This window comes from Corylus avellana, chromosome 1 (assembly GCF_965113065.1).
Source record: "Corylus avellana chromosome 1, dhCorAvel1.hap1.2, whole genome shotgun sequence".
Lineage (NCBI taxonomy): Eukaryota > Viridiplantae > Streptophyta > Magnoliopsida > Fagales > Betulaceae > Corylus > Corylus avellana.
This window is the reverse complement of record NC_142490.1, coordinates 7,194,908-7,219,388: the sequence shown is the minus strand read 5'-3', so window position 1 is coordinate 7,219,388 and position 24,481 is coordinate 7,194,908. Positions and strand designations below refer to the sequence as shown.

Below are 24,481 nucleotides of genomic sequence, written 5' to 3'. Positions count from 1 at the left end.
TTTCCAAAACCTCACCTTACCGTTTTTCACTTCTCCTTAAACCCTTGTGTATGTGTCTTTGTTTCTCATCGAAACCATACAATGGATACTAGTACTACTCCCATAGGCTTTTCCTTCCCTTAGACTCTCTCTCATGGACGCCATTCTCTTCTCACTTCCACCAACCAATCCGTTCACCTACATATGCCCACCTCCCTATCGATCCCCTTCATCTCCGCTGCTCTCCACGAAACGCCGCATTCGAATCCAAAGAACCTTCACCAAACCTCACAAAAAGCCCACAAATGTCTTCCCATTTGGTAGTCATTCCAGCTCAATTAGCTTCCCACAAGCTTCCAGAAGCTCCAAATTCGAAAACCCAGGAGCAATATCAGCTGTGGAAGCCTCTAGCAGCTCAAATTCTGAGTACCCAGAAGAGGAATCACTTCTAGAAGATTGTAGCAGCTTGAATTCTCAGTTTCCCGACCAGAAATCATTGAACTTAATTGTACATTATGCAAATTTCGGTAGCAGTGTACTCAAATGCATTGCAAAGCCAATGTTGTACGCATTATTTTGTATTGCTGTCGGTTTCTCTCCAATTCGGGGATTTCGAGCTTGTGCAATTGCTGTTCCAGCGGTTGCCGAAGCAATTATGGGTAGAAAAGAGAACGTGAAGGAGGGGGAGTTGATTAGGTTGAGTTCGAAGGGGCACGAGTATTCAGATTGCACGCGGAGATTGCTAGAGACGGTATCAGGGCTATTGAGGAGTATAGAGGAGGTTAGGAGAGGGAATGGGGATATAAAGGAAGTGGAGGCGGCATGGAAAGCGGTGAAGTCAAAGAAAGAGGAATTGCAAAGGGAAATAATGAGTGAGCTATATGTGCAGATGAAGGAGTTGAGGAAAGAGAAGCATGGGTTGGAGCAGCGGGCGGAAGAGATTGTGGATGAGGTAGTGATAGCAAAGAGAGAGTATGAGAGGTTGGTGAGCAAGGGGCAGGAGGAGGGGAAGCAGAGGGTGGAGAGGTTGGAAGAGAATTTGAGGGGATTGGAGGAGGAGTATAATAGGGTGTGGGAGAGGGTTGGCGAGATTGGGGATGAGATTGCAAGGAGGGAGTTTGTGGTGATGAGTTTTGCGATGAGGGAGCTTTGTTTTATTGAGAGGGAATGTGAGCAATTGGTGGGGAGGTTTTCCCGGGAAATGAGGCAAAAGGGTACTGACAGGTAAAATTGGATGAAAATTTTAAGTATGAATGGATGTATTTGGGTCTTTGTATTCAAGAATTTAAAGCGGATTTTTTAAGAGGTTCATAAAGTAGGTTTTTGGTATTCTTATGAATTAAACTGCCCCACATGATTATAATGCGTTATCTCTTGTATTGCTGTGTTTTCAAGCTCTAGTTTATTTATAGCACAATATGAATGTATTGGACAGATAAGATTGTGGGAGTCTACATTACGATTATGGCCAGAATCGAGGCCCTTAAGTTAAAATTTCTTTAAGTAACTTTGGTGTATAATGTGTTTTATAATAGTTTATCTCTCATTGGTATCATAAAGTTAGATTGTTAGACATTGCGAATGAAGGCCAATATCTGTTTCGTTATCCAATTCAACCCAACATTTTTGGCTTTGATGTTATTTAGTATACTTCAGTAAGCGTTTGTCATTCTGTAAAAGGAAAAACCATACAGTGGTTTATAATACTTGTAATTTTGGTTGATGATACTTGTAGCAGTTCTGCACTTAAGTTATATGTTTGTCTATCAGTGGTGTTGATGAAATATATCTTTGCAATTTCATACGTGATAGTTCTTTTTAGTTTGCCTGCTTTATCTTCAGTGAGTCTCTCCTTATAAACAAGTCAAGGAAGATTCATTTTCTTATGTGAGCATTGCAGTCTTCCAGACGGCTCGGCAACCAAGCTTTCTAAATCTGATATTCAGAAAGATTTGGAAAGTGCACAAAGGAGACATTTGGAACAAATGATTCTGCCTAGTATCTTGGAGTCGGAGGATCTTGGACCTCTCTTTGATCGAGATTCAGTGAATTTTGCTCAACGAATAAAAGAAGGCCTTAAAGATTCAAGGGAGCTGCAAAGAAATCTGGAGGCTCGTATAAGAAAAAATATGAGAAAATTTGGTGATGAAAAGCTTTTTGTTGTAAATACACCGGAAGATGAAGTGCTGAAGGGTTTTCCGGAAGTAGAGTTGAAGTGGATGTTTGGAAATAAGGAGGTAGTAGTTCCCAAGGCTATTAACCTCCATTTGTACCATGGTTGGAAGAAGTGGCGTGAAGAAGCCAAGGCTGACCTAAAAAGAAACTTGTTAGAAAATGATGACTTTGGTAAACAATACGTGGCCCAAAGACAGGTATCATTTTGCCTTAAATATGTAGCATTGGTCAAATCTGGTGGTAGCAGACGTTTGTGTGTATACTGATTTTTTTTTACTTATCAAAAAAATTTTTTTTAGCTCAAATGGCACTCTCCTTGTAAAAGAAAAAAAGGTGGACAGCGAGGTTGTGGGTTCAAAAATCATTAGGTGCACGTGTAACTTACCAATTCTAAAAAGTGGTTTTATTATTTCATCATTTGTTTGTACATGATAGGTCATGTTAAGTGGATCTTTTTGTTTCATACCACCTGCTCTTTCCTAAGGGACTATCTTCCGAGTGGGTTGGACCGGAAATTAAGTTGATGTTTGAACAAACTCACACCTCCAATAGAAAGCTTTGCGAACCTTTTGTAAAATTTAATCATTCAAGATCTTTGTTTGCTTATTGCTGGCAATCATGGATGTTATTCCTCATAATGTGTCCACTATGATGGTTACTACAGTCAATCCTGCCTTCAATCCACTAGTCAAATTTCTTTTTGTTAACAACAAGATGCTTCCTTTCATCAATTTTTTTTTTTTTTGGTGGTAACCTTGATATCAAAATAAAACCTTACATTATTCTTTTTTTTTGGTTGGGGGTTCTAAAACACGCCGACTGTGGTTGATCAATATATGATTGTCTCTAAATCTTGAGGATCTCCGTTCAACAATTAAGAGTGATATGACCTAGATTTGCTAAAGATAACGATTTAACTCTTTTCTTTGCCTTTAAGAAATGCCCTATGTTGTCCTTCCTCAGCTATATTTAGAACATTTTTTCAGAAATTATGTTCTTTTAATGTTAACACGGTTTTCTGAATGTGAAGTGGTATGTATTCTTTTGAAGGACTTATGCTATTCACCATTTTGAAAATGTTCATTAGGAACATATTCTGCTGGACCGAGATAGAGTGGTGTCAAAGACTTGGTACGATGAAGAGAAAAATAGGTGGGAAATGGATCCAGTAGCTGTTCCATATGCTGTGTCCAATAAACTAGTGGAGCATGCCAGAATCAGGCATGATTGGGCTGCCATGTATATTGCACTAAAGGGAGACGCCAAGGAATATTTTGTTGATATTAAGGTTTTTTTGCACATGTCCTTTGTTTCTTTTTCTCTCTATGAATTATTATCTCTATTCTTTTAATATTGGCACTCTCATTTCAGGAATTTGAGATGCTCTTTGAAGAATTTGGAGGCTTTGATGGGCTATATATGAAAATGCTTGCCTGTGGTATTCCGACTACTGTTCACCTGACATGGATCCCTTTTTCTGAGTTGGATTTCCGTCAACAGTTTCTCTTGACTATGAGGCTGTCTCGTCAATCCTTGAATGGATTGTGGAAGAGTAAAATTGTATCATATGCAAGAGATTGGGTTCTTCAGAAAATAAAAAATATAAATGATGACATTATGATGATGATTGTCTTTCCTACTGTGGAGCTTATAATTCCTTACCCGGTAAAAATTATTTGAACTCCTGACACTGTCGACATTCACTTTATACTCTTACTGTTTTTGTTATTGTTATTCTTAAGTCCTGTAATTCATGTTCTATTACAGGTAAGGATGCAGTTGGGGATGGCATGGCCAGAGGAAATAGGTCAAACTGTTGGCTCAACGTGGTACTTGAAATGGCAGTCCGAGGCCGAAATCAGTTTTAAATCCCGAAAAACAGATGACACCCAATGGTTTCTATGGTTTTTCATTAGAACCATTATATATGGATTTGTTTTGTTTCATGTTATCCGGTTTATGAAGCGAAAAATTCCAAGTCTTCTTGGTTATGGGCCTTTACGTAGAGATCCAAACCTGTGGAAGTTGAGGAGAGTGGTAGTACTTTGGTTCTTCTGTTATCAATTTTTCTTTTCTTCTTTTCTTATTCTTATATTAAAATTTAAGTGTTGCATAAGCCATTACGTAGGATTCCATCATTACTTGCCTATAATTATCTGCATGATAATTACCATTACTTGCCTATATTATCTACTTGGCTAGCTCCGTTAGTGATTAGTTTTTCTGAGTTTTTTATTCTTTTCTCTTCTTCTCGTTAAGCGTCCTCTTGTATATTACCTGTGTATTAGGGTTGCACCCCTTGATGCTCTTTTTATACAACATTACTTATCAAATAAAAAAAAATTACCATGGTTCTGGGGAATTTTTTATGGCTCTGACGTCCATCACTTTTTGCAGGCTTGACTTCTATGTTGAAAGTTCTTGGTCTGTGATTTTGCAGCGTGTTACCCCAAGTTAAAGTCCTAATTAACCTGAATAAGTATTAACTTATACTGGTAAAACCATTCATGAAGGCCTCATCTTCTACCACATTTTGAAGTTGTCCCAAAATTATTCACCTTAATGGTGGATGACTATATTCTTGTGACTAATCCAATGGTGGATGACCATGTGCAAACTTGACATTTCTTTTGGTCAAACTTGCTAACATTATCCTTTTAAATGGCAATAAAATATTTGAAAAATGGAAAGCTCATATCGCTAGACTTTATCGAAATCACGAAGATGATTTGTTTAATATCATTCCAAGTGCTCCATGTGATATATAATCTGTTTTGGGCATTATGTTGACTGGAGCCTTGAAGAAATCCTTGCTTTCAGAGAATGACATATCTTGGTTGGAGCAATCTCAGTTTTGACTTCAGTTTACCCACTGAAAGGATTTTGGATATTGTTGACACTTAGACGTCCTTCGAAAATGAGTTTTAGCCAGGACAACTGATTCTGTCTTACTAGTCTGTAGTTAGATATTTGGTTATTAGTTGAACCATAGTGTATTTTCTACTTTTGGGACTTTGAGGTGCAGCTGACTGATTAATGTTATTATTTCTATGCTATCTTGCAGAAAACCTATCTTAATTATAGGGTGAGGAGAATCAAAGATAAGAAAAAAGCTGGCTTTGATCCCATAAAAACTGCTTTTGATGGAATGAAGGTTCATACTTGCACCAAAAAGCTTCTGTAATTTATAGTCAAAAGAATTTTAAACAGGCAAATTGTCTGATCCATAGATTGTATGCAGAGGGTGAAGAATCCGCCAATACCGTTGAAAGACTTTGCTAGTGTTGAGTCTATGAGAGAGGAAATGAATGAAGTTGTGGCTTTTCTACAAAATCCTCGTGCATTTCAAGAAATGGGTGCCCGTGCACCTCGGGTATGTTATTCTTAAGATGATGTATTTTGGACTCTTCTTGTTTTATTCCAAAAAAAAGGGCTAACACAACTCACGTACCAAGAAGGTTATGAACTTGTGACCTTACCCTCCATCACTTATTCTTGTGGGAGGAGATGACATTTGGTCTGAAGACCATTGGCTATATATATTTCATATCAGCCTTGTTGCAACTTGCAAACATCATGACACTGACATCGATCTCTCTATATGTAATTTTTCAGTTTCATTATGATTTGAATTGGTAATTAAGAAATTGAGCTCTTATTATGAAGAAGTAAACCTAGTGGCGGCCAGTTGTTTTCAGCATTGCATGTTATCTGAAATTTGATATGTAAGATGAGTAAATATCCTGTCATTATTCACCATACAAAATCTAATTATTGTGGCCTTAAAATGCATGTATATCTAAACCATACTTGTATTCTTTATAAAGCATTTCTGTTACTTAGGTTTTGAATACCAAATACATAAAGTTTGGAGATTGTTCTAATAGATTTAGACAATATGCTCACGTTTGACTAGGTATCAAACATCAGTTATTACTTTGCTTCTATTTCTTTGTATGCTAGTATGAGATTCTCAAGGGATATTGCTACTGACATTTCCTTTGAAGTTTTGTAGCATAAAAAACTGTTCAATAGAAGGTTAGAAGGCCTTGATTCTAAGGCCCAAATTCTTATATGGCAAGGTTGAAATTGTGTGGTTGTCAGAATCCGTCCATGCTTTTCTTTAGGTCTTTTATTTTTTAAATTTCTGAAATTATTGCTGCATTGGGTCTGCAAATGCTTTTGGTTTGCATTTTAACTTGATCCATGTGCCCTGAATGGTGTCAGAATGTTTACTGGCGCTGTAAGCCAAGATTTTGTTTTGGACAAATTGCAAAGCTAGATGGTCATGTCAGAAGTTGTACGATCAACTTCTTACACTCCGTGGTTATGTTGCAGGGAGTTCTGATTGTAGGTGAGAGAGGAACCGGAAAGACATCTCTAGCATTGGCTATAGCTGCAGAAGCCAAGGTACCTGTGGTTAAAGTTGAAGCCCAACAGTTGGAGGCAGGACTATGGGTTGGCCAAAGTGCATCGAATGTTAGGGAACTGTTTCAAACAGCAAGAGATTTGGTTGTCTTTCTTAACCTTGTTAATTTCTTTCTTTCCTTTTATATTATACAATTAGTAGTTAGATTCATATGATAACATCTACTTTGCCTGATTCTTTTATTTCTTCTGCTCTCTTTTCTAAATAAACTATTATAAATAAAGATAATATTTGTATCATTATGGCCGAGTTAAGAGAGGAATTTGGATCCACAGTCAAGGTGTAATTTATAGATACAAAGTTTGGGTCTAATCATGGTAGATAGTTTTTTTTTTTTGTTTTTTTGTTTTGTTTTGTTTTGTTTTTTTTTTTTTTTGATTAGTAATTATTTAATTGAAAAACGTAGATGAACACAACTCTAAGTATACATGATGTATATACTTATCAAAAAAGAAAAAAAGAAAAAAAAAAGTATACATGATGTATATAGAGATAGTTGACATTAAAGGCTAAAAGAAGAACAAAAATCCAGAAATTCAGAAAAGTTAGAAAAATGAGAAATATTATATGCCCTAGTCCAATTGAAAAGCGATTTGACCAAAGCGTTCTTGAACTCTTCCATCCACTTCTCACGATCTTCAAAACATCTTGCATTCCGCTCTCTCCATATGATCAACGTTAAGCACAACATGACTATCCTCCGAACAATTAGAACTGAACGACTACCCACTTGACCTCGCCAACAATGTCACAATCTCTTGCCACTTCGCAATGGAGTAGAAGATGATCTATAGATTCTTTGCTCCTTTTACACATGCAACACCATTCCACCACTATTACTCATTCTCTTTCTCAGATTATCTAAGGTCAGAATTTTATCAATAGCCGCGGTCCATACAAAAAAACTCACTCTCAACCCCCCCCCCCCCCCCCCCCCCCCTCGCCGGAAGTAGATAACTATGAAAAAACGATTGCACCTCACATAAACTTCTTCCTCTTTGAAGGAATCCATCGAATACAATCCTCACCACCTTGTCTCCATCTAAGAGAATACAACACTCCAAAAAATGCAATCACCAAATCTACCTCCGTATCTTTTAATACATCTGTGAATCCCAGCCAAAGGTGTGGGATCAATTTCTGTGAAGCTTAACTTTGAATAAGAATGTTAAATTTCCATTTCCACCTTTGAATAAATATACACGTTGTCTTTGTTGCTATGTTTCAAGAATGTACTTACCGCAAAAGAACCAAAAAAAAAAAAGTTTCTACACATATAAAAATTGCTACAGTTTGAATGTAATGTGAATCATAGGATTAGTTTGGAAAAGTTTTGAGAAATCTTTTGGGTTTGGTTTTTGAAAAAAGTAAAAATTGAGAATTGATTTGGTGGGGCCCACATTTGAAAAAAGTGTTGTATGTAGGGTCTACGAAAGAAAATTTGTTTGGTAAAATTTTGAATAGTGTTTCTAAAAAAAGCACTTGAAGAGTGTTTCAAAAAATAAGAAAAAAAAAATGCTGGATTTAGACCCCACAGTGGTGCCCACTTGGTGTTAGACATTGTTGTGGCTGCACCAGACTGTCCTGGCGGCCATCGTGGGGGTCCCCAAACAACCCTGGCGGGCAACATGGGACCACTAAATAGTCTTGCTGGCCAAAGCGGGGCTGCCAGACGGATCTACTGGCCTCCAAAGTGGCCGCTGCCATCATGGGTCGGGTGGCCATCAATGATCACCATGCCAACCTCAATTTTTTTTGCATGTAACAAGGCAGTCTCCACATAAGGAAAAAATGTATATAGGTAGTTTCCATAATTTAAAGAAAGTGTATATGTGTTCAGTCATTTTTGAGAAGCCTTGTGTTTTATTTTTGAGAAGTGTTTTGTGAAAAGTATTTTGTTTTTTAAAAAGAGTTTTGTGTGGTTTGTTTTGAAAAGTGTGTTAGTGATGGGTCACATCTAAAAATCCTTTTGGATAAATGATATTTTAGAAGAGTTTTTAGCGTTTGAGAAGCGAAAACTGTTTTTGATAAGTTTACCAAACAGACCCATAAAGTTCTTTCTGGAGACAAGATATAAACTTGTATATTCTAATGTAAGTTTTGTTATTGCTATATATATATATATTTTTTTGGGGGGGTGGGGGGCGCTCCTCATTGAGTTTCTAAGATGTATCATTGTTATTAAATGATTTTTAGAATATCATGTGCATTTGGACTTTTGTTGCTAAACTTAACTAACATCTTTTCAGCGTATTTAGTTACTGTAACCCAAAAGGACAATATCTAACACATGAAGTGAAATTTATAATCTTGATCCAAATAAGATGCAAATATTTGGCATGAAGCATCCAGTTATTTTCAAAAATGGATTTTAATCTCTTAAGCAACTTTGTTATCACTATTATTTGTTTCATAGGTAGATATAATTTACATACTCGTACAATATTGAACTTGTGAACTCACCTTTCAGCATTATTGTTATTATTATTTTTTGATAAGTAGTGTTGTATATATCAAAAAGCGTAAGGCATCCCTAAGTACACAGGAAAACCTACGAGCCCACAAAAAAGACCCTAATTAAAGAGCCCTGGAACCCAATATACCCTGAGACCTCAATACAGAACCCTGAAACCCAAAAAAACCCTATCCTCACAAGGCCATCATAAACCCGCAAGCTACCCTGCCTTTGTGGCTTTGTCCCTACTATACCCACTACCTCTAGCCTCAAAGTTAATGGAGCATTCCAAATTTTTAAGCTCCCTCTTCCCTTTAGTATTAGATGTAGTAACCCCATCTTCACAATATCGATCCTCTTTACCTTTCACCATTATTTATGGGAGAAGGAAAGGAAATGCCATTTGGCTCAAATATTATTGGCTTTTTAGTGTAATTTGTCTTAATTTCATTGATGACATTTTAGTAAATATGTTTATTATTATTTTAACGTTATTTATAGATTAGTTAATACAATTATCGAGTGATATCCTATAGTTGTCAAAGAATGAGTCCTATATTTTTCGGATATTGGCTTGGTTATGGGTTTTATGTATTTGTTAGACTCCACCTACTAACCTAAACTTTTGGGTTGAATGCTCTAACATGATACAAGAGTCGGCTTGTTCGTTTTTGGACTCCATGTGCTTGGCCCATTTGCATATGTTTCTTGCTTTGTTTTTGGATGTTGGCTTAGTTATCGGTTTATCTATTAATTTGGCAAATCCACATGTTAGATTAAGCTTTTGGGATGGATGCTCTAAGAGAAGCTGTACTATGTATGCTAAATGGTGCCAAAATTATACGTTACTGTATTTATTTTAGTTTGGAAGCTTAATTTATATTTTCAGATATGTTATCCTTGTAAGAAACAGACAATATTTTTGTTTTTTTATCTTCTAACTATTGCTAAATTGATGATGCCTCTTCTAGGCGCCTGTCATCATATTTGTGGAGGATTTCGACCTCTTTGCTGGTGTACGTGGGAAGTTCATTCACACTAAAAATCAGGATCATGAGGCTTTCATTAATCAACTTCTTGTGGAACTTGATGGGTATCAGCTCTTCTTTCTGGTCATTTGGATAAACAATTCTTTAAAAGAAAAAAAACCTTTGTTATGCTTTAATGTAAGATTATTAGAAGGCCAAAATGTTTTTCCTGTTTTTGTAGTTCTTTTTTCTACGTGTTACCCATAAGGACTTCCCATATTTTTCATAAAACCTATGCATATACTTTCATGGTGCATACTGATTGCTTCTTACTTCTCCACATGGAGGAAAATCCATGTTGGCATCTGCTTCAATTGCATGTTGCTTTATGTATTTTACATAGTAAGCATTGTTCAACCATCAACTAAATAAGTACTTGCAAGTATGAATATTCATTTAGTCATAAAATCTATATTGATGCTTGTGTTGCCTCAACTCTAAAAGTAAACAGTACATCTTTTCACCTTTGTTCATATTCATGCAATTTGGTATGATAATAAACTCAAATTTTCTATCAGTTGTAATGGAGCAGTGTGCATATTGTACTTTTCCAATCTATATTAAGAATTGTTGCAGGTTTGAGAAACAAGATGGAGTTGTTTTGATGGCTACTACCAGAAATCTCAAGCAAATTGATGAGGCATTACAGCGACCTGGTAGGATGGATAGAGTATTTCATCTTCAAAGGCCAACTCAAGCAGAGAGGGAAAAGATACTGCAAACTGCCGCAAAACAAACCATGGATAGTGAGCTAATTGATTTGGTCGACTGGGGAAAGGTTATTGTCAATCAGTTGTGTGGGTTATTTCAAGTTTCCTTTGAGATCAGTGAACTTGTCCCGATTGGTTGTAGTCAAGTGGTTAAGATGGTAGTGTCTGTTTCCATAATGCACTTGTACTGCATATTATAATAACACATCTCTGAAGAGTTATTTAGCTTTTCAGTGTTATTGCCTAAATGTTGTTTAAATGTTGTTCCTCATGTTTTCGTAGATTATCAAGTTTAGTTGTGTGCCCTTATATGAATGAACTTTTTAGATACTGTACTTAATCAGTCCTTGGTTTAATTGTTTGAATTTTTTATTACCTTGTGACCTCTACGAGTTCGTTTATTGATAGTCATGAGTGTTGTTTTTAAATCATTTGCACGGTGTCAGATAGTTTTCTCTTTTTGTTGTCCATGGCCAGTTATTATTCCTACTTGGAAAGCAGTTCATTACTATTTTGACCTTCAGTGTCTATATTCAATTATTACTCCTGCTTGGGAAGCAATTCATTACAATTTTGACCTTCAGTGTCTATTATTCCGCCTTATATATATATGTATAATTGTGATTGGACTAGTTTGTTAGTAATTTTCTCTTGATACATCAACTTTATTTTCTTTCAGGTTGCTGAGAAGACAGCTCTTTTACGGCCTATAGAACTAAAACTTGTTCCTGTGGCCTTGGAAGGTGGTGCTTTTAGGAGCAAATTTCTTGATACGGATGAACTAATGAGCTACTGTAGTTGGTTCGCGGTAAGAAACAGTTGGTGTTTGTTAAAGTATAAATTAAATAATTAAATTTACCACGTTCTATATCTTTAAGCTTTTAGGACAAGTGGTGATTTAACATGGTATCCGAGCTAGAGATCTTGAGTTTGAACCCTGGTTTTGTCAATTCACCCCCTATTTAAATTAAATATTCTACTTGTTGGGTCTTACCTATTAAAAGGGAGTTTGAACTCACACGTGATGGAGAATGTTTAATATATATTAAATGATTAAATTTATCTTTTCCTATCAGCTTAAGCTTTTAGGACAAATGGTGACAATGCTTTTACATTTTCTCATGTATTTATGCATTTGGAGGAATATAGGGGCATTTTGGGTTTCACATGCTTTCTAGTTTTTCTGAATTTTTGAATCAAAATATTATTCAAATGATGCATGGCAATGGAATACAGGTTTATAGCACTGTGCTGGTTCTATCATAAATTGATTGTATCTCGAGAACATTCTTATTTTCCATTTTAAAAATTCAAATTATTCCATCATATGTTGTCTGGAGTAAATTTCTTAAAAATACACTTATTTGTTTGCTTACGAGTAAATGAAACAAAATAAAAAATTGGCAAAAAATACATTTTAGTTTTCTAAACTTTTGATATTTAATTAAAATTGATTATGAAAAAGGGGAACATCTACCACAAGGATAGGGCATTCTTCATGAAAGGATGAAATACAATGGAATAAAGGGCAATAAACTGAGATTCTCAATCTATGGGTATAGACACATATCACACATGAATGTGCCATCTAAGCTTTAGGTTGTACAGCCTAGTAGCAGTTGATCCCAGGCCTGAGGTCCAAATTCACTTTCAGCCTGATTGATGTGTGCGGGATTGTATCTATAGGAAAGGCTCAGGGTTCTAATATAATTGCACATGTCACATCTATAAAAGTGGACACTTCAGCTTTTTGATATTCTTTGATTACCTATCGCTTTGATAAGTTCTGCTGCTATCACTTATTATTGACATTTCTTTGATTACCTATCAAAAAAAAGTTCTTGGATCCAAACATTTATTTTAGGTCTATGCCATAAATTGTTTGATTTATTTTTTCTTTCTTCAGTGAAGTTTGTTTATTATTTTCAACCATGTCTAATGCACATTCTTCTTTTCTTTTTCTTCCTATTACTTTTCCTAAATGAAGCATAACTTTACTGCTTTTGCAGACTTTCAGTGGTATTGTTCCCAAATGGATACGGAAAACCAAATTTGTGAATATAGTAAGCAAATTGCTGGTGAATCATCTTGGACTGACATTAACTAAAGAAGATGTGCAGAATGTGGTTGATCTAATGGAACCATATGGTCAGATAACCAATGGAATAGAACTTCTAAACCCTCCTCTTAATGTAAGGAACTATCTAGCACATCCATTATGAATGGGTGACTGCATTGCTTCTTGATGTCATCTTAATCTGTTACTTTTAAGTTTCTTACTTCATTTCTAAGTTTAACCATTGTTCTGGTGCGAACTTCTATTATCTACAATTTTCTTAATCTTACTATTTTTTTTTTCCTGAGAAAATTGTCTTGTTTTTTCATCAGTTCATCATAAATTACATGGTGACGTTTGTCTCTCCTTTTTTTTTTTTTTTTTTTTCCTTCGTTCTACCTATTTCTATTGCATTGTTAGTTTGTTCTCATTGCTGCAACTAATTATCAAGAAGTCACTGGAAAAGAATTGAGAATTTGAATTTATAAACTGGTTGTGGGTGAAGTAGTTGGTTCATTTTCTCCTTTTGTTCTTTTTTTTTCCACATTTCAAAACCTTCCTAAAAGGCACATACTTCTGGGAGGGGCTTCCAAGAATCAGAACCTCCCAGTTTCTCTCTCTCTCTCTAAATTATGGTTTGTTCAGTCCTCGATTGTATATCTAGTATGCTCTGTTGTTGGGTGTAGCTGTTTTTTCTTTTCCTCTTTTCTTTGGGCAAGTAAATGGTGCCTGGGTGTCCAAAAGTTCGTAAAGCTGTATAATTGCTTAATAGTGATAAAGAGTGGGAAGATTTAATTAGTTCAATACATAGAAAGTCACTTCGTTTTTTGAATTTCCAATATTATTGAACTGATTGACTTATAAAAATAAAATAAATGATTGAACTGATTGTATTTGCACTTGCAAACCATGTATATTTGTTTCATCAGTAGTGTATATCTCATAAAATGGAGCACAAATGTTTATGTAATCCCATTCCTCTGAGGATTTTATATTTGATTGTAAAAGGTTAGATTGTGCTTTTCTACCTCTCAAAGTGGAAATTTTGTATTTGAAATGCCTAATCAAGTCTTTTATGTCTCTATTTATATATCGGATATCTCATCTTGTTGATTGAATCCCTTCCTGATGATGTGCTGCTAACAAGGCCTACCTATTCTCCCAATGCAACCAGGATTTTTATGCATTTTGAAGTTTTCAAAATGATTCTTCTTCAGGGAATGTGTTGTCCTTTTCATATAGGAAGATAGGTTCCTCCTGTTGCTCTACAACTTTACACTGTACTGATAGGAGTTTAATTATTTGCCAGTGGACAAGGGAGACCAAGTTCCCCCATGCTGTTTGGGCTGCTGGTCGTGGTCTTATTGCTCTTCTATTACCAAATTTTGATGATGTTGATAATCTATGGCTTGAGCCATTGTCTTGGCAGGTTAGTCATTTTCACATCATCTGAGTTTATGTGTCTATCATATGTTCCGTGTGCAACTTTTCTGAAGTTTCCAAGCCTATGTATACTCTCTGGGATTTTGTTGCCTTTGGGAATGGCCTATTCAGAACTCTAGACGTGACAGATATAGGTATTGTTTAGATATTGACTATGTAAACTGTAGTAGCTAGCATTTATCATATACCATGTTTGCTCAATTAATTACCCTATCTGTCTCACAGGGAATATACTCATAAAGTTAATGCCGTACTTCCTACTTTCAAAATTTTTGATTGTGTGGTAACCTTGTGGTACTTTTATTGCATAGATTGGTTATGGAAGATAGGGAAGAGATGTAATCAGATGCCCATAATGTGTTTGTGCACTAGACGAGGATTGGCCCATGCTTTCAAATTGCATATGAACAATAACAAATTGCATATGGAAAATAAATGTTCTCCTATAATAAGTAAAACCCAACATAATCTTCTTTGAGGAAGGTATAATCTTAATAGAAGCCCCCTTCAGATAAGTCAAGTTGGATGTGTCAAAAATGATTCTTAAGAGCAGGGGAATGCGTTCAAGATTATGTATGAGAAAAGGTGGAACTGTAACATTTTGTGGATATGTATGTCAATAATCAAATTGTTTGGGGACTGCACTGAGAGGAGCACTGATTGCCTCTTACCCCATTCTTACAGGGAATTGGATGTACAAAAATCACAAAGGCAAGAAATGAAGGCTCTATGAATGGAAATTCAGAGTCAAGGTCATACCTTGAAAAGAAGCTTGTATTTTGCTTTGGTTCGTATATTGCAGCTCGAATGCTACTTCCTTTTGGGGAAGAAAATTTTCTTTCTTCTTCAGAATTAAAGCAGGCACAAGAGGTTATTTCATGCAACACATTATGCTTCCCGAATATTTTTTTTTTATCTTTTCAACGTTAATTTTATTTGTGAACGAGAAAAACCTATTGAACTTAATTTTGAGCATCATAGGGATTATTCATTCATTCTTATTTGGGTGCAACAGATAGCCACAAGAATGGTGATTCAATATGGCTGGGGACCTGATGATAGTCCTGCAATTTACTATCACAGCAATGCGGTATTCTCCTTTCTTTAAATCTAAAACTAAATTATCACACTACTAAGTTGGATCATTGTGACAGTCAAGTATATTTTTAGAGCACCTGCAAGAGTAAGTAATGTTTCGCATGATGGTTGATCTAGCAATGCATGATGGCCAATGCTGGTGCTGAAGAGATGGCCAAAATTGATTCTAAAATTTAGATGAGCAGTGGTGATGACTGCGGCTGTTTCAGTGGTAGTTTTAGTTTATACTGGGCAATATTGCCATTAAACATAATTTTTGTTGTTCATGAGAGAATTCTATATAATTGATGAAGTTTAGGGAAAATTCTTGACAATTTTATTGCACGGAGGCTGCAATGGACAATGTTCTTTTACCAAGCTGGACTCTCCTGAAAATTTCAAGTTTCAATTTTAATATTGTTGTTCTTTTTCAAGGGCCTCAGAGGTCTGGTGATATTTGTTTTGACTGTTCGTGTTTTTACTGGTGTAGGTTACAGCTTTAAGCATGGGCAACAACCACGAGTATGAGATGGCAGCAAAAGTTGAAAAGGTAAGTTTATGTTGTGATTTCCATTTTCTATAATGACTCTTAGGCTCTTACTCTCTCCTTCCCTTAATGAGTGTCTTGCTTCTTTTTTGTTTCTTGTCCAACAATGTGTATCTTATATCTAAAGGTCTGAACTTTAAAATTTTCACTTTCCTTTTTATTCCTCAATGTGAAATATGCTTAATGGAAATGTCAAAACACCAATAATACAAGGTTAATTTTGAGAGTATCTGACATTCATTATGGGACAAAGGGAGTATGTGACACTGAACACCAGCTTTTATTAATGCTCATTGTTTTGTAGATGTATGATTTGGCATATTATAAAGCAAAAGAAATGCTTCAGAAAAATCGTCAAGTTCTTGAAAAGATTGTGGAGGAATTGCTTGAGTTCGAAATATTGACTAGAAAGGTAAATAACCATTATTTTGAACTGTTCAAATTATCATGTTTGTTCTACTATTTCCCTTAATATGACTCTTTGGCTTGAATTTCCTCAAGTCAATTGTTGCAAGTCTTTTTCACATATTTTTATGGACTTTGAGAGGTTAATTTGGAGATCAAAATATCAAATTTCTGCTCATTACGTGTGAGTATATATGTATACATATGTAGGATTTCCATGAGTACAAGAAAACAAAAAAAAATTAGCATGATAGATGCAGCTAACTTACCTCCCGTGGAATCACTGAACATATAACACTTTTTTTTTGATAAGTAATTGGCCCTAAGGGGATCACTGAACATATAACTCTTGTGCAAAATGTATTTAATTGGATTTGATTATGTTGAATCTGAGTTTTTGAATTCTATTCAATTACAATATATATCATTGGCTTGAAAGTAATGGATATATATATATATATATATATATATATATATATATATATATATATATATATATATATATATATGAGTTTGTTGTACTTGGTCCCCTGTTACCCCCTCCCGTCCCCCTCCATTTAAATGTGACTGTTACATTTTCTGGATATCACTAATGACAGTTTTAATATTGTTAATGTTATGATTGACTCTCCTTCACTTAGCAGGATATGGAAAGAATGGTTGAAGATTATGGTGGGATTCGGGAGAAAGAACCATTTTTTCTTTCAAAATCTTGTGATAGAGAGGTATGTGCCAACCTATAATTCATTATTTTGCCATTGAATGCAATTTTACTTATTAGGATACTTATTATGTTATGTTTAAAATTGCTTTATTGTCCTAGTGGCTGATCCTTTAGGCAGTGTCCTTGATGTAGTACATTCATATTAAGACTGTCTTGACGACCCCTAGAAAAATTAAAGGAAAATAAATTAGAGTTCATTTAGCATTAGATATAAGAAACTACTGACTTGACTGGGGTTCTCTGTGGTATTCTGCTTTAGAGCCCGTAAACCGAGTAGAGTTTTCTGAATCCTACAATTACATTAACAGGCCTGCACCAGATATTGATATTGTGGACACTGAAATTATGGGATTGTGGTCATGAAAATAATAATAATTTCAGAGTTGGTCCTTAAAGAAGTTGGAAAATTTTGGATAAAATTTTAAGATAACTGTGTTTTGGTAAGATATACATGATAGTTAGAAAAAAGCAATGTCATCTTTTCATAATTATCATTAGAAGGTTTTCTGCATGAGTTTGTAATTGTCAATAACTTTTGAGTCTTTGAATGATAATGATGAATTTATCCCCGCATGCGAAGGAGTAGCCTTTTCCTTAATCATTAACCCTGTCCCTGGTGATGGTAGGAATTTAGCCTAGTTCTTTAGTACAAACCCAAATTAAAGTATTAATTAAATGATTAAATTCACACTTTCTCATTAGCTTAAGCCTTTGGGATAACTAGTGATTTGATATCGTATCATAACAAAAGTCTTGAGTTCTAATCCTAACTCTATAATTTAGCTTCCATTTCAATTAAAGTATTCCACGTTTTAGGCCTCACTTGTTGATGGAGAGTTTGAGCTCATATGTGAAGGAGACTATTAGAATATTAAATTAAATGATGAATTTCACAAATTCCTTCCAACTTAAACTTTTAAGATGAGTGATGATTTAACAACCTATAGAAACTTAACTAGCGAATTTTGGCTCGGCACCTCTAGTTTATATATGCTATATGTAAAAGTTGGTCTAAATTGGGAATATTATCGCAGGTTCTTATCATCTCATGCACAAGAATTTTGGTATAAGTTGACCAGTAATGTAATACTTTTGTTATATCCCCATCATAGGCTGGGCCCTCTCTCTCTCTCTCATTTTTTCCCTCCCCTTTTTGGCAGCCATTGTCTAGTGGCTTTCTTGATGGTGGGAATACAACAGGGACTGCTCTTTTAAGTGCACCAGCATCAGCCTAGGCTCAATGAACATGCAGCTCTGATTCCCGAAGCTGATGCCTATAGAGTTTATGGTGAATCTCAGTTTCTGCATATACATTATTGACGGATTATTCATGCGCAGGAGATATGATGTAAACTAGTAATAAAAAAGCAGTTTTTTGGGTTGAGAAGAGATGCCATTTTTCCTTCTCAATCATCTTTATTGCTTTTATGATGGGTTGAAGTCATTCCTGCTCCTTTTTCTCTGCATTGTAACTTTAAATTGTTGTTAATAGAAATTAAAAATATATTAAAAGCGTCTCCCCCCCAACCCCCCCCCCCCCCCCCCTTTTTTTTTTGATGATGTTTATATATTAAAATTTTGTATTTTCCTGTACATTTTTATGAATTGGATGAGTCTTTCTAGTTGATATCATAAATGGAATAAAATTACAACATTATCGATATTTATTTTATATGAACGTATTTCTTCTTGATGCCTGCAACTGAACACATGATATCGAATTCATCTAATTAAAAAAAGAAAAAAAGAAAAAAGCTACTCAACAGCAGCCTGCAGAGAATGTTCTTGTTCCTACAAAAGGCCTATTACAGGGGAGGTGGAAAAGATTGGCTTCTCCTTTATACCGTTGTGACAAATGCTTTTCCTTCTTGGCTTTGCCTCTCCAAGCATTGTTATGATATCCCTCATAGATGGTCTGTCCCTGGGGAGCTTTGCAGTACAAACAAGTGCGATTCGAAGGACAAGAAGCATCTCTTCTTGAACATGTTTGCAATCACCAGCTATGTTGTTGTCCAGAGCTTCTTCTAAGCCTCTCTTGTTTTTGATCTTCCTTCGAACCCATTCGACGATGTCGATCGATTCTCCAAATGCAGCATCCAGAGGCATTTTCCCAGTCACAAGCTCCAGAAGAACTACGCCAAAACTATATATGTCAGTCTTCTCATTAACCTTCAGAGTGTATCCGTATTCTGCCATTGAAGAAAAGAAAATTAAGGAAAACAATGAACAAAAATTCCTCTAGTTTGACAAATATAGGTGTCAATGCAAATGTAACTAACCAGGAGCAATATATCCATAAGATCCAGCCACTGTGGAAACTGTCTCATCCTTATGAACCATCATCCTTGCCAGCCCAAAATCTGCTATCCTTGCTTCAAGATTGTCATCAAGGAGTATGTTGTTGGACTTGATATCCCGGTGGATCACCGGCGGGTGGCAGCCGTGGTGCAGGTAGTTCAGCCCTTGTGCAACGCCGACGGCTATGTTATATCGCGAAACCCAGTCCACCAACAACTTTCTGGCTTCTTTACTGTGAAGCGCCGTCCCTAGGTTCCCGTTTGCCATGTACTCGTATACAACCATAATGTCAGCTTCGTTATGGAGATACCCTAATAGCCTCACAATGTTCCGATGCCGGAGCCTCCCTAGGAGATTCACCTCTCTCAATAGATCATTGCCGTTTTCAACGTCCGACGGCCCAGACCTCCATAGCTTCTTAACGGCAATGACTGCATGCGGCCGATGGATTTCAGCCTTGTAGACTACACCAGTCCCGCCCATGCCAATCAGATTTGATTCTTTAATGCAAGCTAGTATGTCGCAGCTGGTGAAACTGATCCTCTGGAATGCTACTAGCCTCCAAGGCCATTGCTCATTGCTCTTGTTGAACAAATCATCAATGAAACTGTTGTATAAGTTCCATCTTCTATATAGCCACCTTCCAGAGAAAAATGCTATTCCAAGAGATAAAATTATTGAAATTCCTACAATAAATCCCACAATGATGTGTTTGATATGCATGTTAAACCTCCTTGGCGTCGGTGGCGCGGCAAAAGTTTCAGAACATGGTGGAAGTATGCCGCCACAAAGACCGGCATTGCCGATAAGCTCATTAGGATTTATGGTCATTAACAAACCATTTGAAGGGACAGGACCCTCAAGCTTGTTGAATGACAAGTTGATCATTTCCAGGGCTGGAGAGCTTCCGAAGTTTTTTGGAATCCGACCAATGAGAGAATTGTTGGACAGATCAAGAATGGCTAATGTGGGCATGGTTGCAAGCCCTTTTGGAATTTCTCCAGTTAACCGGTTGTTTCCAAGGTTTAGATTCACCAGCTTTTGGCATGAAGCAATACTCTCTGGCATTTTTCCAGAGAAACTGTTGTTTGAAAGATCGAGCATGGAAAGTGATGGGCAGTCTTGGAACTGATCTGGGATACTACCTTCCAGATTGTTGTTGGAAGCAATGAAGCTTTGTAGATTAGGAATAGAGAAAATGGTGAAAGGAAGGGATGATTTAAGGTTGTTGGAGGAGACATCAATGAAAGAAAGCCATGTAGACATGGTGATGTCTTCTGGGATTTTTCCAGTGAGATTGTTTTCTGCCAATTCCAACCTCTGAAATTTTGGGAGATCTCCAAAACCAATCGGAATGGTCCCGGAAATGCGATTACTCTGCATCCGAACGCGGATCAGTGACTTACATTTTGCAAGACCGATTGGAATGGGGCCGGAAAATGAATTGTTGAAGAGGATGAGTTTAGTGAGATTGCCTGAATTACACAAAAATGGTGGAATCTCACCCGACAACGAATTCGACGACACGTCTAACCATTGCAATGGGGAGTTTTTTCCAAGATTTGCTGGCAAAGGACCTGTAAGAGAATTCTTCCATAGCTCTAGTACCTCTAACTTAGTCAACTCACCAAGCTTCTTTGGAATTGGACCAATCAGTTGATTGCACATCAGATTCAAGAGCTGCAAGTTCTTCAATCCTGCAAGCTCAGCTGGAATCTCTCCTGAAATCTGATTATCAGAAAGATCCAGAAACATTAGTGATGTAATGTTACCAATTTCTGGTGGAATTTTTCCTGTAAATTTGTTTTTGTACAAATAAATTGTAGCAAGTTGATTTAGCCTACTCAATTGAGGTGGAATTTGGCCACTTAGGCTGCCAACCGCCAAGTCAAGATACTTGAGATTGGTAAGGTTGCCTAGCTCCACAGGGATTTCACCTTCAAACTCATTGTATCCAAGAATTATAGTTTCTATAGAAGAAAGTTGGCCGAGCTCCGCCGGAATCTTTCCGGTGAGATTATTCCCAGAAAGGCCAAGGAACTTCAGCTTCTGCAAGTTCTTGAAAGATGCAGGGATTGACCCTTCAAAGAAGCTGCCTCTAAAATCGAGTATCTCAAGTGATGTTGCATCTCCAAGATCATCTGGAAGGAAACCTGAGAAATTATTGCTGGATGCATTTACTGAAGTAAGGCCTTTGGCACTTCCAAGACCTCTAGGGAAGTTGCCAATGAAGGAATTCTGACTTACATCAATGCTCTCCAGTGAAGCAAGATTTGATAGTGATTTTGGCAATGATGAAGAGAACCCATTACAGCAAATATTGAGAGAAGAAAGACTCTGCAGGCCTTGAATGTGGTCTGCTACATAGCCGCTGAGATTCATGTTGGAAAGATCAAGCTTCTCCACAAAACCTTTGGAGTTGCACCAGACTCCTGTCCAGTTACAATGGGGTGAAGATGAACCTTTCTCAACCATTTGCCAATCCTTCAGGCTATCCAAGGGATCAACAAGACTAGATTTTATTGACATTAACGTTGACAATTCATAATTTGGTAAGGTTTGATTTTCCTCAGCAAGAACCAGAGAGAGGCCAATGTAACAACAGAAGAGCAGCAAGTGTGTCTGCATTTTGTTGTTCTTGTGGCTTCCTCCCTCTTAATTGTGTGGCATTTTTTTGTTTTTTTGTTTTTTGGCTATGTGGAACAAAGGAGTAAGAAGTTGGCAACAGGGAGTTACATATGAATTTGAGAGGAACAAAGGAGTAAGAAGTTGGCAACAGGGAGTTATATATGAATTTGAGAGAGAGAAAGAGAGAGAGAGAGATTAGATTATTGTGTATTCGTGGGTTCTTGGGATCTGTACCAGCTAATAATCTGCAACTGATGACAGTAAAGCTTTGGACTTATTGGAAATATTGTAGACATTGAAACATGGGAGAGAATCAGAGAATGTGTTTGCAGTGAGTGCTCATCATTGGATTTGGGTAGGGTTGACAAATTTTAACACGATTTGCAAACTTAACACGAATTTGACATGAAATTAAAAGGTTAGTGTTGAGGAGTTTGACCCATCTAATTAAATTGGTCGGGTTAGAGTTGATTTATATAGTCTTATACCCATGCATCGACACGACTCAAACTCGAGACGCAACATAATAATTGGTAATTTTTGACATGATCTGCAAACTCAATATAAAATTATAGGGTTAGGGTTAAAGGATTTGACTAGTTTAATTAAATGGGTTAGGTTATGGTTGACTTATATAGTCTTATATTTATACTTTGACACGATCCAAACCCGACACAAAAACACAAATTGTCACCCCTAGATCCGGGTGCTGTAGTTAAAACTCTTTGCAAAAACAACCAAAATGTCCGGATTTTATTTAAAAAAAAAAAATTTGAAAACCAAAACGTTGTTGATTATTCTCATTTTTTTTTTCTTTTAACTAAATGGGAAAAAGATTACAGGAAAAGTCGATTATTCTCACTTAAACGTGTTTGGTTAGAAAAAAGAAAAAAAGAAAAAAAAAAAAAGAAGGTTAAATCTCGACCCTTGATTATTTTTACAAGAGATGTGTTGTAGTAAAAGTCATATGCCGGATCCCTTGATTATTTTCTTATCATTTGATTATGGTCAATCCAAGTGGGTGATTAACAAATAACGATATTTTTTTTCATTTCTTAATTTTTAAGGGAAAATGAACTTGCATCCTTACAATTTACCTTCTTTTAGTTTTTATTTTTATTTTTATTGGAAATTCATTATCAAGATTGAAATGTATAACTTCCCTACCTTATTTCTATTCAAAAAGATATTGTAACTATAGGATGTTCTCACAAGGGTAGTAATTTGTGTTTGCGTGTTGGGTTTGGGTCGTATTAAGGTATGAATATAAGACTATATTAGTCAACTATAACCTAACCTATTTAATTAAACATGTTGGACCTCTTAACCTTTATGCACTAATTTCGTGTCAAATCATTGTTAAGACTATATAGGTCAACTCTAACTCAATCCATTTGATTAAACAGGCTAAACCCATCAACCCTAACCTCCGATCATATTAAAAATTGCCAACCCTACTTCCTCCTCTCACTTGACTTGCCTTGAACACTTTCCTTCTATTTCTTAACAAAAATGATTAACCATATAGTCCACCATAAAACAAATTCTCTCACTAGTCTTTTTCTTCTACATTTGGTCCACTTTCTCCCTACATTAGCCTTACAGTTGAAGCATCATTGGGTTGTGTCACTATCTTCCTCATTGTTATTGTTGCTACATACAACACAACAAGGACATAAATACCCATCACATTTGTACTCAACCAAATTTACCATTAATCCTTAAAGCATGTAATTCAATTTTAGTTCATGTTAATTCATTTTTATATATTTATGAAGGCAATTATCCTCAAAACCTCAATATGATTGAGGGACAGAAGAGAATCTGATCATGTTTCAATTTGGAGAAAGATTATAGGGATAACTTCAGAAAACCCCCCTGAAGTTCCAGCCGATTTGAAAAGACCCCCCTGAATTTCCAAAGCTCTCACTTAGACCCCCTGAACTTTGGTTTTCTCTCACTTTGGACCCCTTTAACATTAAACTACGTCGTTTTGGATGTTTTATACCCATTTTACCCTTCCTCAAAACTATGTCGTTTTGTGTCCTAAAATCACAACACATATCCAGCCCAAAACGACGTCGTTTTAAGCATAATTTTTTTTTTTAATTAAAAAAAGTAAAATATATATATAATAAAAAATAAAATTAAAAAAAAAAAAAAAAAAAAAGGGGGTGGCTTCAGCCACCCCCTTGGCCAAAATGGGGTGGCCGGACCACCCCATTTTTGGCCAAGGGGGTGGCTACAGCCACCCCCTGGCCGATCTGGGGGTGGTCGAGCCACCCCCATGGCCAAGGGGGTGGTCCGGCCACCCCCTTGGCCCCAAAAAAAAAAAAAAAAAAAAAGGGATGGGGTGTTTTTGGGGGTGGCCGGACCACCCCCAAGGGGCTGGGGTGGTTTCGGCCACCCCATACCGGCCGTATGGGGTGGCCGAAACCACCCCCAGCCCCTTGGGGGTGGTCCGGCCACCCCATATGCACCCCCCCGCCCCCCCGTTTTTTTTTTTTTTTTTTTTTTAACCCTTTTG

The 24,481-nt window shown here is 36.4% G+C and overlaps 2 protein-coding genes across 2 annotated transcripts; one reads left to right on the top strand and one right to left on the bottom strand.

Moving 5' to 3' along the window:
* EMB2458 (FtsH extracellular protease family) lies at nucleotides 1–18,532 on the top strand. Its single transcript, XM_059581238.2, has 19 exons — nucleotides 1–1,203; nucleotides 1,880–2,351; nucleotides 3,242–3,442; nucleotides 3,526–3,819; nucleotides 3,922–4,191; nucleotides 5,219–5,308; nucleotides 5,396–5,527; nucleotides 6,493–6,666; nucleotides 10,010–10,131; nucleotides 10,643–10,844; nucleotides 11,456–11,584; nucleotides 12,786–12,968; nucleotides 14,142–14,261; nucleotides 14,960–15,145; nucleotides 15,291–15,365; nucleotides 15,843–15,902; nucleotides 16,204–16,311; nucleotides 16,949–17,029; nucleotides 18,189–18,532. Exons 1-19 carry the CDS (start codon nucleotides 134–136, stop codon nucleotides 18,261–18,263), a joined length of 4,044 nt encoding a protein of 1,347 aa, XP_059437221.2. The 5' UTR covers nucleotides 1–133; the 3' UTR covers nucleotides 18,264–18,532.
* A 287-nt stretch (nucleotides 18,533–18,819) lies between these two features.
* On the bottom strand, nucleotides 18,820–21,954 carry LOC132168690 (Leucine-rich receptor-like protein kinase family protein). The gene is made up of 2 exons (XM_059579704.2): nucleotides 19,308–21,954; nucleotides 18,820–19,217 (listed from the first exon to the last, which is right to left on the bottom strand). The coding sequence occupies exons 1-2, from the start codon at nucleotides 21,952–21,954 to the stop codon at nucleotides 18,820–18,822; spliced, it is 3,045 nt and encodes a 1,014-aa protein (XP_059435687.2).
* Between the last annotated feature and the right edge of the window lie 2,527 nt (nucleotides 21,955–24,481).

What these genes read in the sequence shown, in the direction of transcription:
- EMB2458 (XM_059581238.2), top strand. Translation starts at nt 134, where the DNA reads ATGGACGCCATTCTCTTCTCACTTCCACCAACCAATCCGTTCACCTAC. An exon ending in AATACGTGGCCCAAAGACAG is followed by an intron (nt 2,352 to 3,241) that starts GTATCATTTTGC and finishes AATGTTCATTAG; the next exon opens with GAACATATTCTGCTGGACCG. An exon ending in AGCTTATAATTCCTTACCCG is followed by an intron (nt 3,820 to 3,921) that starts GTAAAAATTATT and finishes GTTCTATTACAG; the next exon opens with GTAAGGATGCAGTTGGGGAT.
- LOC132168690 (XM_059579704.2), bottom strand. Translation starts at nt 21,954, where the DNA reads ATGCAGACACACTTGCTGCTCTTCTGTTGTTACATTGGCCTCTCTCTG. An exon ending in TTATGGATATATTGCTCCTG is followed by an intron (nt 19,218 to 19,307) that starts GTTAGTTACATT and finishes CTTCAATGGCAG; the next exon opens with AATACGGATACACTCTGAAG.